We start from the raw sequence: 13,921 nt of genomic DNA on the forward strand, positions 1-13,921 counted from the left end.
CCCGGCCGCTAAGGGTGTGCACGGGGGAGGGGTCTGCGGGCAGTGGGCAGCAGGGGTGTCCGGGCAACCCGAGGAGGAGGGTCAGGTGGCCAAGGACGTGTGGCTGATGTTGTGAAAACGGCTGAGACGTCTACATTCGTGATGTGAGAAGATTCCGAAGCTGACGAGGGAAACTGGGTCTGGGACACAGGGCTGGTCCCGGGGGCTGGCTCTGCAGAGCTCGGTGACAAGGACGTCTCACTGCACCGCGGGCCTCCAGCCCATCCCCCTCAGCGCCTTCGAGGCCCCGCAGAGGAGACACCACAGGTGACATCTTGCCCTCCTGGCACCACTAGCATTTCCAAAACTTCCCAATCTCTCAGCGGGGCCTCAGGCCCACAGCTCACCGTCCATGTATCCTAAACGAGGCCACACACACAGACTCTTGCCACTGATGCTCTGGTTGGTATCCTTTCCGTCTTCTACCTCTCCTCCCACAGGTAGCCCTCCCTGATTGCCCCGTGACCTGCAGCCTTCCTCTGTACCCCTCGAGTATAGCTTAAAACCCCTGGCCACAAGGTTGTGAGGCCTCAGTGCCCACAGCTGACCCTCTAGACACCCTCAGGAACAGGCTGCTTTTCTTTCTCTTGGGCTGCACAAGATCCGACGTCCATAGAAAACAGGCCCCACGTAACCCACTCCGCCTGTCCCGCACTCAGACTACCATCTCGACCATCGGGTCCGGTGGCTCCAGCGATCTCCTAATGCTGCTCTAATCATCTCTGTAAGTGCCCCGAAGCAACCGTTTGCCAGGAAGGGGCGCCACCGCGGGACCGACCAATCTGTTCCAAGAACGCATGGTGACACACTTCCCAAATGAGCGTGTGCATGCGTGTGGCCTGTGTGTGGCCCTGGTCAAGGACTGGGATGACGATGTCTCCGGCCGCGGCCGTCCAGGGGTGCGGGGCGCACCCCGGGTGCTGTGCAGGCCGCTGCACGGGTGGTCCTCCACTCCCCACCGTCCTGTGGTCTTGGACCCCTCCTCTCCTAACTGAACCCCGAACGGGACTAAGGGAAAGAAAGGGAAAGAAAGGGAAAGAAAGGGAAAGAAAGGGAAATGCTTGGGCTTCCCCGCCACGCGTCTCTGGCAGGCGGGATGAGGCAGAAAGGGCCTCGAGCAGCTGGCATCTGCCCACAGGCAGGAGAGGGGGGCGCGGCTGGAGCACATGCCATCCGCACTGGTTAGGAAAACAACAGCAGCGAAACAGAGCCCCAGAACGGTCCCGTTTGTCACGCTGACCGACGACTCTGTTCCGACACAAATGACTGAAGAATTCCCTAAGGTTCTGGAGCCTATTTTCAACGGGGAAAATACACCTCTTGTGTGATCTTTCCAGAAACGTCCAGCGGAACTTCCTGTGACGACGGAAAAGTTGTAACATCCCCAGACGGGGCTCACGCACAGCCCAACACTCCGTATCAGAGTGAGGATCGTCGCACGTGGCTGTGGGCCCAGCGGACAGAGGGGGTGGTCGGGCCGTGGCCCGGCCGTGGCCTCAGTTCCCACCAGGTCCGAGCCCGCAGCACCCACCCCGCCGTCACCTTGCCTCGTGCCCTTCCTCAGAAGACGGCGTGAGACGCACAGCTTACGCCGTCCGAGAACAGCCAAGCAGCCCGGAAGGGCGCCGTCAGGCAGAGGCCGTGCCCTCGGGCGCCCGCACTGGCCGCGCGTGGCGGCCGGGACGTACCTGGAGCGGCTGCCTGAGAACGAGCTGTGTCTGGAAGACCGGCTGGAGTAGGAGCTGTAGGAGGAGGATCGGGAGCGCGACCGGGACGACCCGGAGCCGGAGTAAGAGGACGACCGCGACGAGGACCTGCAGTGCCGAAGACAGGAACGCGAGTGGGGCCCGTCTGCCTCGGCCCGTGGCGCGCCCCCCCGGTGCCGGCCCGCTGGCCTCGCTACTGCCGGGTGACGGCTCGCGGGCCCCGGGTGGACGGAGCCAGCACGGGTGCGCCCACGCGTGCAGGACAGCACGTCTGACCTGTGCACGTGCACACGTGTACTTAACGGCCCCTGGCGCACGTCACGAGAACCCCGGATCCACCAGGACCCCTCCGGTCTCCGTCCACCACCGCAGGCTCCCCCCACCTGGGGCTGCACCCTCGTCTGTTTGTTCAGACCCGGCGGACACACAGAAGCCCCAACTCACAGAAAGAGAGGGGCTGACCCCTCTGCCCTCACCGGGTCCGTGCTCCCGGCTGGGTCGCCAACATCCTGGCCAGTCTCAAGTGTCTATTTTGGGGGGGCGTGAAGCCTTTCTGAGGCTCCGGGCATCGGTTCTGTTTGCCGCTGACGCTCTAGCACCCCAGCTTCTCAATAATCTCGGAAAAGACACCCCTGCAGTCCCACTGACTGTCCTCAGGCGGGGGCGGCGTGGCCGTCCGGTGGTGTGGATGAACCAGCTAACTCCGACCAGCCGGCCTCCTTACCTGGAGGAATTGGAGGCAGAGGCCGACGAGGCGGATGTTTTCCGACGCCTTCGTGCCCGGCTGGGGGAGACGGACACCCCGAGTTTCTTCTTGGGAGACTTGGACCGACGCCAAGGGTCCTTCCACTCGTCTGCTCGCTTCACCTGCGGGCCGGCAGCGGTGGCCTCCTTCTTTGGTGGCTCAGTTTGACGGCTAAAATCACAGAGATGTTAGCAACGCTGGGACCCCTTCCATGAAGGCGCCACTGTTTGGTGAAGGGAACCTTATAAGAGGCGAGATCATGGTGTTAAGTGCCTTATCCAAGGGAAGCCTGACAAATAAAGGGTCGCCTATGGGGGCGGCAACAGTCCACCGACAGCAGAGCTCATCTCGAACAAGACAGCAGAGCTCGCTCCGTGAACGGTCTCCCTGCGCACGCGTCCTTCCTGGGGACACACCCATCTTTCTCCCTCAGGACACCTAACTACATCGGTACTTACCTTTTTGGGTGTACCTGCTTCCTGACCTCCTATCTTCCCCACCCACACTACAAACTCTGGGGAGGACAGGGACAGAGGTGGCCCATCCAACATGTTCTCTGTAGAGCTGGCACGCAGGTGCACCACAAATACTTAATTTAAGGGTAACGAACCACTTTTGGTTTTCACGTGCATTAGAGATTTGACGAATCATGAAACTCAAGCCTTGAACGCTTCGTTTGTCGTCTGAGTTAGGTTTAAAGAGGCTGGTTTAATTCACCCAGAGAATATCCTGATCAAAGCCAGAGAGGGAGGGTGGCGGGAGGAGGCAGTGGCCGAGAGAGGGGTGCTCCTCCGTGACAGCTGTTAATGCAAGCGTCAGGACTGAGGGCTAGCGGGCCAGTATGAGGGACCCTGCCAGGCCCGATGAGCAATCTCCCCCAAATCTCAGCGGGGCTGCATCCGTGATAACCACAAGTGGACAGAAGTCACCTGGAAGAGAATCAAGGCTGAAGTGTGAGAGCCACACTCTGTGGTGGACGGCAGGCTTCCGGCAGAAGAACCCGGGAGCCCTCCTTAAAGGCGGTGGGAGGTGCTGGGCGGCTGAGTCCTAGACGGGTGAGCCCGTCCACACCACCCAGGAGCTCACGGCAGAGACAAAGTGGGAGAAGGGACCTCAGCAGCCCAACTTGGGAGGAGGCCCAGCACTGGCCAGGGCGCCCTGTGCCCACAGATACACCCCACAAACCAAAACCTCCTCCCTTAATAAGGAGCCGAAGTATAGGATCCCAGACAACTAGCAGTTGTGTGCTGGTCCCGGGATATAGTTCTTTATTAATTAAATACTATAAAGTTCATTTAAAAAACACAGAAAGTACAAACAAGGAAATAAATAAAAATCCTGTCCTCCCATTTTCCAGAGACGGCCAGCATCTCTTTACGCCTCTGCGCTCCCTTCCCCCGCACTCGGTCGGCCACAACGAACACTCGCGCGTGCACTCACACCCACCGTACACACGACCCGCCTGGTGAGCGCTTGGCTGCAACGGGGCGCCTCCCCGTGGCACCTGCTGTGCAAATGGGGTCTTCCCAGACCGTGTGATGGTCCACGCCACATGCCACGTGCCACAGAATTCCAACATTCCTACACCATCGGCTGTTTCTAACCTATAATGCTAAAATGACCCCTTCTACGTTCACGAACAACTTGTTTCTTCTAAGAGCAGACTCCTGAGAAGTCAAACGGTGGGTCAAAGGAAATGAACGTTTTACAAGTTAAGTATCTTCCCCAAAGCGAAACCAGCCTGCGCTCGCTCAGCAGCATGAAGGCGCCCACGTTACCTCGTTCTCACCGTGCAGGTTCCCGTGTTACCAGGGAAACACAAGATAAACCCTCAACGTGGCAACTGCGTACGTGGAAAGGGCTCCTGGTGCCTGTGGCGGCAGCTGGGGCTGGAAGGCCGGCCCCCGCGCCTCCTGGCCACCCTGCACTCTGGCGGTCGGACTCACTCTTGGCCACTTTTCTGCTAAGTTCTTTACGTGGGAGGGAGCCCTTCGCGGTCCCGCGTCTGTCCCCGGCTACTGGCTCTCAACTCTGGTGGTGGCATCGAATGGGCTCCTTCTCTTTCCGGCACACGGGTCCCGCTCCACTCGGAGCCGCCCTCGCTTGTGTTTTTCTTCTGGGTGATCTCGAGTTCCTTCCTTTCTTGTGTTAACAGTCCACTCTTTGGTGTGCCTGGAGTTGCGGTTTCTGTCTGCGACGTGTAGGGCAGAGCACAAGGTGGCGTGAGGGGAGGGGGCCCACGGTGCTGGCCGGCTTCTCCGCCAGGGGCTCTGGGACGCGGGGCCACCTCTGGTGTGCGTGTCTCACTCTCGGGGGGCCGCTGTCTCATAACCCGGCTACTCCCCTCCCTCCAGGATCGTCCCCCCGGGAGGTGCACGGTCCAGAAGCCCCGACGCTCCGAGTTCCCCAAGGTGCTCGGCCTCGTGCCTGCAGACGCTGTCCCCCCACCGGGCCTCCCGCGGGCGTGTTCCTAAGCTAAGAGCATCTTGCCATTCACCCAGGCCTTCCCTCGTGGGGGCCGTTTTCTTCATAAGAAGTCCTGCCTTTTTTGGGTAGAGTTTTAGCTGCTGCGGATTCTCTACCACCAGCATCTGAGCCTCTCGGTTCCCCTTGGCTTTGCCGTCACCAGCATCCAGTATATCACATCACGGTACGTAAAAACCGTCACCTGCCGACATCTGCAGAACCACCAGCGAGTTTCAGGTCTGCTACTTGCGAAGGATCCCGCAGCAGAAGCGAAAACCAACATTTAAAACTGCCCTAGGGACACGCTAAATTGAAGCATAAGATCCCCGTTTTGTCGGCCCCAAACCCCGAGAGACAATGCCACATAAGCTCGTAAGCGTGTCCTCCGAGGAAAGTAATCCCGGGAGGAAGTAAAAACCTGTCGATTCCAGCCTGTCCCAGCTGTCCCAGGCTGCCATCACCTTTCCACGTCCTGTGCTGCTCTCATTCTAAAAATGCAACAGGAAACAGAACACCTTGGTCACCGGGTTTCCATGAGTCATCGAACGGCCCAGCTTGGCCGGTTTGCGGCCCGTCTACCAGGGGCAGCAAAGCGGCCGAAAAAGGGACAGGCCTGTGACGCTGCCGTGACTGCACCGAGGGCCCCTGCTGCAGTGAGCAGAGAAAGGACAGAACGCTGATCTGTCCCCATCGCAGCACTGAGGTCACCGAGCGGAGGCCAAAGCAGGCTCCCGTCCTCTTTTAGAGTCAACGTTTCTTGCCAGGGACACCGTTTCACTCACACTGGGGTGACACTATGGGCTTCACAATGAGCTGCCCCTTCAACAGTGCCGGAACGGGGCCTGGGGGCGCTGTGGGGGCCTTGCTTCTGAAGGGTTGGATGCCTGGTAGTGACCCCATGAAACCAGGGATCCCCAAACTGTGGCAAATGGGGGTCTTGGTTTTAATTAATTAGCACACAAACAACCATTTTTACTTCTGATTTATTTCTATAGTGACTCACTAGGACAAATGATCTGGCCTGCTTTACGGAAATGATGTAAAGTTTCCTTTTGAAACGTATTCAAGCTTAAAAAGTGAAAACATCAAAAAACGTAAGGAGTGCCATGTGGGACCTGGACACAGAAAGCCGTGCAGGTGGTGCAAGAATGGAGCAGTTTGGGGAGCACGTTGAGCCAGGGGTCCCTTCTGCAGACCCCCCGTGTCAGACACTGCCGAGAGGGGCCGCAGACTTGGGGACCCAGACCGGGAAGAAACTGTCTCAGGCCTCGACACAAACCTGGAACCATCAGTTTTGATGGCAAGTGTTTCTGGGAAAATGACCGAAGGAACACCCAATAAAGAGCTCACAGGAAGTCCCGCTGGGAAATGTGCACAGGACGCTGGGGACGGCCGGCCGAGGGCAGACGAGGCATCCCCAGATTCCCAAGCGGGTGGGCACGTGTGGCTACGGGTGACAGCAGCCACCTGGTCCACTGTCTTTCCTTCTTCACCGTTTCCTCTATTCTTTGTAAGGTTTTCCAAACGTTCCTACACCATAACGTTTCACATTTGTTACAGAAAAACCCCAAGTACTAAAGATTTTTCCACTCCCGCAGAGGGTGCGGTCTGCTATACTGACCTGCACACACTCTCGGGGTCTTTATCAGTGCCCTGCTCTCACCTCTCATGGGGCCTCAGAGGAGGAAGGGGCCTCGAGCTCTGGGCTGCGGTGGGCAGCACAGGGCGGGCAGAGGAGTCCAACACAACCCGGTTAGTGAGGGGGCAGAGCCCGGGCAGCCAGCTCTGAAACCCTGGGCAGCAGCGCCCCTGACACGGGTGCCCATGGCGGCTCCTGTGCTCTCAGAGAGAGGCCAGGCCCCTGAGGATGAAGCCCCTTTCAGAGAGTGCCGACACCCCGGAAGAGAGAGCGCGCGTGGCCTGGAAAACCAAGCGAAGTCGCCAAGTGACAAAGGACCTCGTGGAGACAGAAAGCAGCGGAACTGCCCCCCCCCCCCGCGACTCAGCCCAGGAACAGGAACAGCGAAGTCAGCAGGTGACTGGGGAGGCCAGGCCCAAGTCAGGAACTCGCGTGGAATTTGCATAAAGCCTTCCCAAGGGAGAGGGGAAGCCAGGCTCCTGTCCCTCCGCCGAGGAAGTGGCCTTCCCTGCACAGCTACAACACAAGCTTATCTTCCGGGTATAGAGCCTTTGTTCAAGGCCTCGGGAGACACTCCAAGGAGCAAAGGTCAGCCGTACCAGGACTGCCAAATGCCCACGTCAGAACACAACACGACACAGGGGCCCGGGTCGACTCCTGACACGCCTCATGTCTCACACGGGCCACAGGGGTGTGAGGTGGCGGTGACGTAAGAGGGTGACGGAACGGTGTCTGGAAACTCCGAGCTGAGCGGCTGCCAGGCGTGGGCTCCAAAGCGGAACAAGGTGAAAGCAGAAAGGAGTTCTTCTAAAATCAAAGGGCTAAGTCTCCAATAAGGCTCCGGGAAAAGGGAACCACAAGTCACCTAACTTGTTCACAGTCCTGTCTGGGAAGGTCACGGTACCTTCCGTGGGAGATGCTCAGCACGCCTGTGCTCCCGGAGCCTCTGTGGGGCCTTTTGTGGAAGCCTGCGCCGCGATCACCCTCCTCGACACCGGGCAGAAGCCACCCACGGTGGTCCATGTGCTTCTGGGAGGGCGCTGGCCCGGGCAGGGGCTCCCTCCCTCCGGAACGCCCGCCTGCAAGGGAGCCTGCTCCCCACCCCACCCCGCCCGTGTCCCCAGCGCGGTGGCCGCACAGGACCTGCCGGATGTGGCAGCACAGGCCGCCGCACTCCCGGTCTTCCAGGGGAGGAGAGACGGAAGGGCCTACGGTGATGTCACGTTCACCCTGCACCTCTGAAAACACACTCGAACGTAATCAGGGACAAGTAAACCCAGGGACACACAAGCCCTGTGTGCCCCGACATGAACTTCTGGGGGAGCAGAGGACAAAGCGGGCACACAGCGATGCCCGAGGAGGCTCTCCAGCGCCTCTCCCGTGTCACGGCCGCACCCGCGTCCATCTGTACCTCCCCAACTCCCACCCACGCCAGACATCCACACACACCTGAGAGCATGACATACGGCCATCATTTGCCTTTTCGTACTCAGCAAATAGCTGGGCAAGTTCTGGATGACTCAGGGGGGTAGGTAGTCAAGAAGCTAAAAACCAGGACACGCTTTTCCTCAAAGATACGCCAGACGAGATCAGAACGGGGACATGAGGGTTAGGAAACCCCCAGGGGAGCGCCTTGCCCGGAGACAAGACCGGGGACGGTTTCGGAGCTGAGCCTAAGTGCCGGGGAACCAGCTCGGAGGAATCTGCGACGCCGGGCTGGTCGCGGAGCACGAAGCGTCACACGGCTGGGAGCGGAGCGGGAGGCCAGGTCGTCCGGGTGTGGTCGTCGGCACTCAGGCCACGACCTGTCACGTTCAAATTCACGAACCCGACAGAGTGTGCCACGGAGGCCGTGGAAGGTGGGGAGACACCGCAGAGGCCAAGGCCGGGCGGCGGGAGGCCGGGCAGATGGGCACGGGCGCTGGCCGGGCGGGAGTGGAGCGTCACCAAAAGCAGAGGGAAACCCAACGTGTGGTTTTTGCGAACAAAGGGCAGCCTGAGCTGCTCAGGCACATGCAGGGCGGGGGCCCAGCCGCAAGCCAGCTGCTCCGGGCCGGTGCGAGTCCAGAGCAGGCCTCTGTGGGGGGCTCACGGACCCCCCGATGTGCCTCTGACCGGACACTGATGGGCCTTGCACAGGCCTCTCGTACCCCGAGACGCCAAGGACCCCCCTGAGGAGAGCGTGGGCTTCGGGTGACGTGGAGAGGCGGGCAGAGGTTCCCTCCCAGGAAACGAGGAGTCTGCCGTGTCACCCCAAGGGGCACCACACCTCAACCGTGCGCAGCTCTCGCGGTAACAGGCGGTCTGGGCAATCCCTCCAGGAAGATGTCAGCTGCTATTTTTATCTGGGATGGCCTGAATCTGCCTGTGCCAAAGCACATCCTCATGACCCGCCTCAGCCCCGCCCAGAGCACACCCACTGGCTCGGCTGTAAAGAGTAGAAGGTTTCACAAAAGGGGTTTCCCTCTATTTACATAGAGGCGTCCCATACGACTGCTTACGAGGTTCCAGTCTAGTCTATAAATAGCCCAGATGCAAGAGTGGCCAGGGACCCCGAAAGGCACAGTTACAGAAGGCCAAACTAAATGGAGAGGGACACATCCGCGCACACACACGGCGACACCGCGTCTGGCCTACGAGGCCCAGAGTAAAGCTGGCAAGAAACCCCGACAGCTCACCAGGTGCCGTGTCAGAGCAGACCAGCTCGGGACCGGCGGGGGGAAGAAACCGGGAGCCCAGAGCGCCATCGCCAGCCCTCACCCACAGCTCGCTCCGCCGTGCTGCGTGCCCGTGCCCTCTGCTGGGTAACGGGGGCTCTGGGTTTAAAGCGCCCGTGCCGGCTGCAGACAAGACGGGAGAGCCACCACCGCACTGAGCTCATCGCCTACTCCCGTCACGTCCACCGGGCTCTGCGAGGACCAGGGCGGTGCAGCATCCGCTCCGGCACACGGCCCCCCTGGTTGCGCAGACGAGAGCTTCCCACCGGACTCTCTGAACGTGACCGTGTCTGTCTCCTATTTCGGGCGAGGAGAACCCTTTCTGTCCAGCTGCTGCTGTGAAATCCCCAAGCTGTCCTGGGCTAAGTAAACAAACTCTTCGACGACAGGGAGATGGCACAAACATACGACCGCAGGGAAATTCAGCTTCCTCCCGAAGAAGCAGTCACACCGGCTCCGGCTGGTCACAGGAAAAGGAAATAGGAGGGCCGGGTTGGAAATTCTGCTCTGGTGAAACCCTAGCCCTTCGGGCTGGTCGCAGGGCCAGCAGGGTTCCAGCCAGAGTGATCAAAGATGGGGTGCAAGACTCCCCGGCACCAGTGAGATAGGCTGAATCCTGACCAAGGGACAGGGTGCACGTGTCCCTGCCGTCAGCAGAAGTCCTGTGGGGGACGGTCCGCAGGAGCGAAAGAGAGAGTCCAGGCAAGAAAAGGCGGGGGGGGGGGGGGGACGGGGGCCCAACAGAAGGGAGCAAACCAGGCAGAAACAAGTAGAGGGCACGCCTGCCTGGTCTGGTGAGGAAGCCGCACCTCCTTTTAGGAAGAAGCCACTCAGTCAAGCCTCCTGAACCTGCCCTGCGGGCTCAGCCGTGTTCTCACTGACCCCGGCCCTCACCTGAAGATCCTGGGTTGTGCAAATGCAGGCTGTGTGTGAGGCTGTTCTGCACAGGCGTCTGGCGCCCGGGGGCCACGCCGACTCACGCCACTGCTGTTAGCGCAGTCTCGCTGGGCTCGCGTGGGCACCTCCTCTGCAGGGGTCGGGCAGCACCGGGACCGGGAATGAGTGGCAGGCGGGCGTCTGTCCCAGGAGTCAGTCACAAGCACAGACAGACACAGCCGCCGATGCAGCTGTTCTCCAACGGACTCTCTCTAAAAGGATGCTCTCGGGTATAAAAGGGTCCCTGTGCCGGAAGAACAGACCTCCAACTTGGAAGAGCTACCTGGCTTCCTGGAGACGAGCAGGACGTGTCAGTGGAGGGAGTGGAGGGAGGCGGTTGGTCGTCAGAGTAAACATGAGTGAATTCGCTCATAAACCAGCAAACCACGAGAACGGACTTGCTGATGTGATCTGGGAGTCCACACATCCTAGACATCACATCATCTGTCCGTCTTTCTTGTGTTTCTCCTTCTAAGACCAGGGATGTGGATGTGCACGAAAACAGCCATTTCATGAATCTGGAAAGCAGACTGAATTAGTCCTCTCTGCAGAACTCAGCCTACGATTTTGTCCACCTTACAACACTCACAGCGGCAGACGGGGCAAAATGCAGGCTGCTACCGAATCCAGAACAACTCCACAGCACCATCGAGGGTCTGTGGGCTCCAGCTCCGTGCCGGGCTCTGAGACGGGACCTGCTGCCACTTCTAAAGTGGGGATCCCACTTTAGAAGGCAGCACGGGCTAACAGACACGTGAACAGAACAATGTGACATCGGGAGCGACGACAGCCGTGAGGATCTACCAAGCAGGGAGCGAAGACAGGGGTGGGTGGGGAGGCCCCTCTGAGCAGCCATGTCGGAGCAGAGTCCCAGAGACGCCAGGGGCCCAGCAGGGGCGGAGGGTGGCCAGGGCCCAGGCTGGATGAAGAGTGCAGCGGTGGTGTGGGCAGAGGGGTTTCCAGGGACCGAGAGCAGGAAGATCAAAATCAAGCTTTGCACTTCAAATTAAGTGATGAATTTCACGGTGAGGTAAACGGCGGTTTTGGCAACATAAAGATCCGTCAAAGCGGTCTTCCAGAGAATGGGTGTGTGATTCACTCTGAACGTTCTGTCGAAACATCGCTTTGCCCAGTGTTAGGAAAGTATGAAAAAATACAGCAAATTTAGTGAGGGCAATTCATCGCCATCTGGAGGATGGGAACAGTCAAGGCTGGTGCTCACACGGACCGTCCCGCTGCGGCCAGAGTTGACCGTGAAACCAAAGACTACTGTCCTGATGCTTGTTGTCAGAAACACAGCTGTGCTGACACAGGGGACGAGATCTATGAGAAGAGCTCAGCTTCCCCCACCAAGGAACTGTCACTAGTAAATGAATTCGGTACAAAGGACACAAATTCAACATACAAAAATCTGTTGCATTTTTATACAGTAACAACGTGAACAACAACAACGACAACAACAAAGAAAATAATCCCGTTTACAACTGCATCAAAAATAAAATACTTAGAAATAAATGTAGCCAAGGAGATGAAAGCACTGTATCCTGACAGCTGTATGAAACCAATGAAAGAAATCGAAGACTCCACAATTAATGGAAATCTATTCCGCGTTCACGGATCGCGAGAGCTGATGCAGAAGAAATGTCCACACTACCCAAAGCCAAGTACAGACTGGAATCCCTATCAAAACTCCAAGGGCATTGTTCACCAGAAATAGAAAAAACAATTGTATGAAACCACAAAAGACCCCAAATAGCCAAAGCAATCTTGAACAAGAACAAAGCTGGATCAAGAATCTCGCTTCCTGATTTCAAACTGTATCACAAAGCTTTAGTAACCAAAACTGTATGGTATTGGCATAACAACAGACACATATCAGGGACCCTGGCTGGCTCAGACGGTGGAGTGTGCAATCGGGGTCCTGAGTTCAAGCCCCACGATGGGCACAGAGACCACTTAAGGCAGACAAACAAACAAACACCAGACACAGATCAATGGGACAGAATGGAGAGCCCAGAAGTCAATCCATGCATATATGGCCAATTACAACAAAGGAGGTAGGAACACACAAAAATAATTCCAAATGGATTAAAGACGCGAAATCCAGAAGCTCCCAGCTGGAAACACGACAATAAAGCTCCTCGATGCGAGTCTCACCCACACCACGGGCAACAAGACCAAATATAAACAGTGGGACCACACCGGCTAAAAAGCTTCCACAAAGCAAAGTAAGTCATCAACAAAGTGAAAGGACAGCCTACAAGAGCGTGAAAAAAATATTTGCAAGCCATTTATCAGGTGAGGGATTGATATCCAAAATATGTAAAGAACTCCTGCAACTCAATGGCAAAAAACCAAAGAATCCAATTTAAAAATGGGCAACTGCCTGACTAGACATTCTCCGAAAGAAGACATCCAGATGGCCAACAGGAACGTGAGAAGGCGCTCAACATCACTCATCACCAGGCAACGGCAAATCAAACCCAAAATGAGGTATCACGTCCCCCCTCTTAAAAGGCTGTCGTCAAAAGCACAGCTGGTAACAGGTGTCAGTGAGGGTGGGGAAAGGGACCCCTCGTGCACTGTTGGTGGGAATGCAAACGGGTGTAGCCGCTGTGGAAAACAGTATGGAGGGTCCTCAAAAAATTGAACATAGAACTACCACACGATCCAGCAACCACTTCTGGGTAAACATCCGAACGAAACGCAAACAGAAGAGACGTCCACACTCCCGTGTTCGCCGCAGCTTCCTTCTCGAAGGGAGGACACGGAAACCAGCTGAGCGTCCACTGACGGATGAAGAAGGTGTGGTGGAGCCATGCCATGGACGGTTACTCAGCCACGAGAAAGAGGGACATCCTGCCATTTGTGAGAACATGGACGGACCCTGAGAAATTACGCTCGGTGAAGTCAGGCAAAAAAAGACTTCTTACTGTATATTCCTAACTTACACGGAGAATCGAAAAGAGCCAAACATCTAGAAACAGACAGGAGAAGGGCATGGAGGAAATGGCAAGATGTTGGTCACGTGGTACAAATTTCCAGTCGTGAGACGAATCGGTGCTGGGGATCTAGGGTACCGCGGTGGGCCCGCGGTTGAAATACCGTATCGTGTACCCGTGTACCTGAGATGCCGAGACAGTTCTGGGATGTTCTCACCACACACCCGAGGGAATTATGTGAAACAATATTGCTGTTAACCAACTTCATTGTGGCAACAATTCTGCAACACGTGCACGTATCCGGTCATCACACTGTATACTTTAAGCGTATACAATGTTACGTGTCAACTATAGTTCGATAAAACTGGAAAAAATATAAAATAAAAGGCTCCTGTTAAAAAAATAAAATAAAATAAAATAAAATAAGAAAAAGGCTGATGTCATCAAGAAAGCAAAACCACCAACCGCAGAATGGGGGAGCACACGTGCAAGTCAGGTGTCTGACAAGGGGTCTGTACCTAGAACGTGAGGAACTCCTACAACTCAGTAAGACAGCCTAATTAAAAGATGGGCAAAAGATCTGGATAGACATTTCTCCCAAGAGCATATACCAAGAGGCACATGAAAAGAGGCCCAGCGTTTTCATGACTAAAATGCCTTTCAATGACTACACAGGTCGTTAGTTACCAGAAGACCTAAACCAACCTGCGACGAGCTACCGTTTCACACCC

General features: G+C 57.0%; 1 protein-coding gene across 1 annotated transcript in view; it reads right to left on the reverse strand.

Moving 5' to 3' along the window:
- The window catches only part of ZC3H18 (zinc finger CCCH-type containing 18), a 57,359-nt gene that overhangs the window by 7,139 nt on the left and 36,299 nt on the right, over nucleotides 1-13,921 (reverse strand). Inside the window, 2 exon segments of the mRNA XM_030297600.1 lie at nucleotides 1,728-1,853; nucleotides 2,470-2,661. Coding sequence (XP_030153460.1) covers nucleotides 1,728-1,853; nucleotides 2,470-2,661 — 318 coding nt within the window.

This window comes from Lynx canadensis, chromosome E2, assembly GCF_007474595.2.
Source record: "Lynx canadensis isolate LIC74 chromosome E2, mLynCan4.pri.v2, whole genome shotgun sequence".
Lineage (NCBI taxonomy): Eukaryota > Metazoa > Chordata > Mammalia > Carnivora > Felidae > Lynx > Lynx canadensis.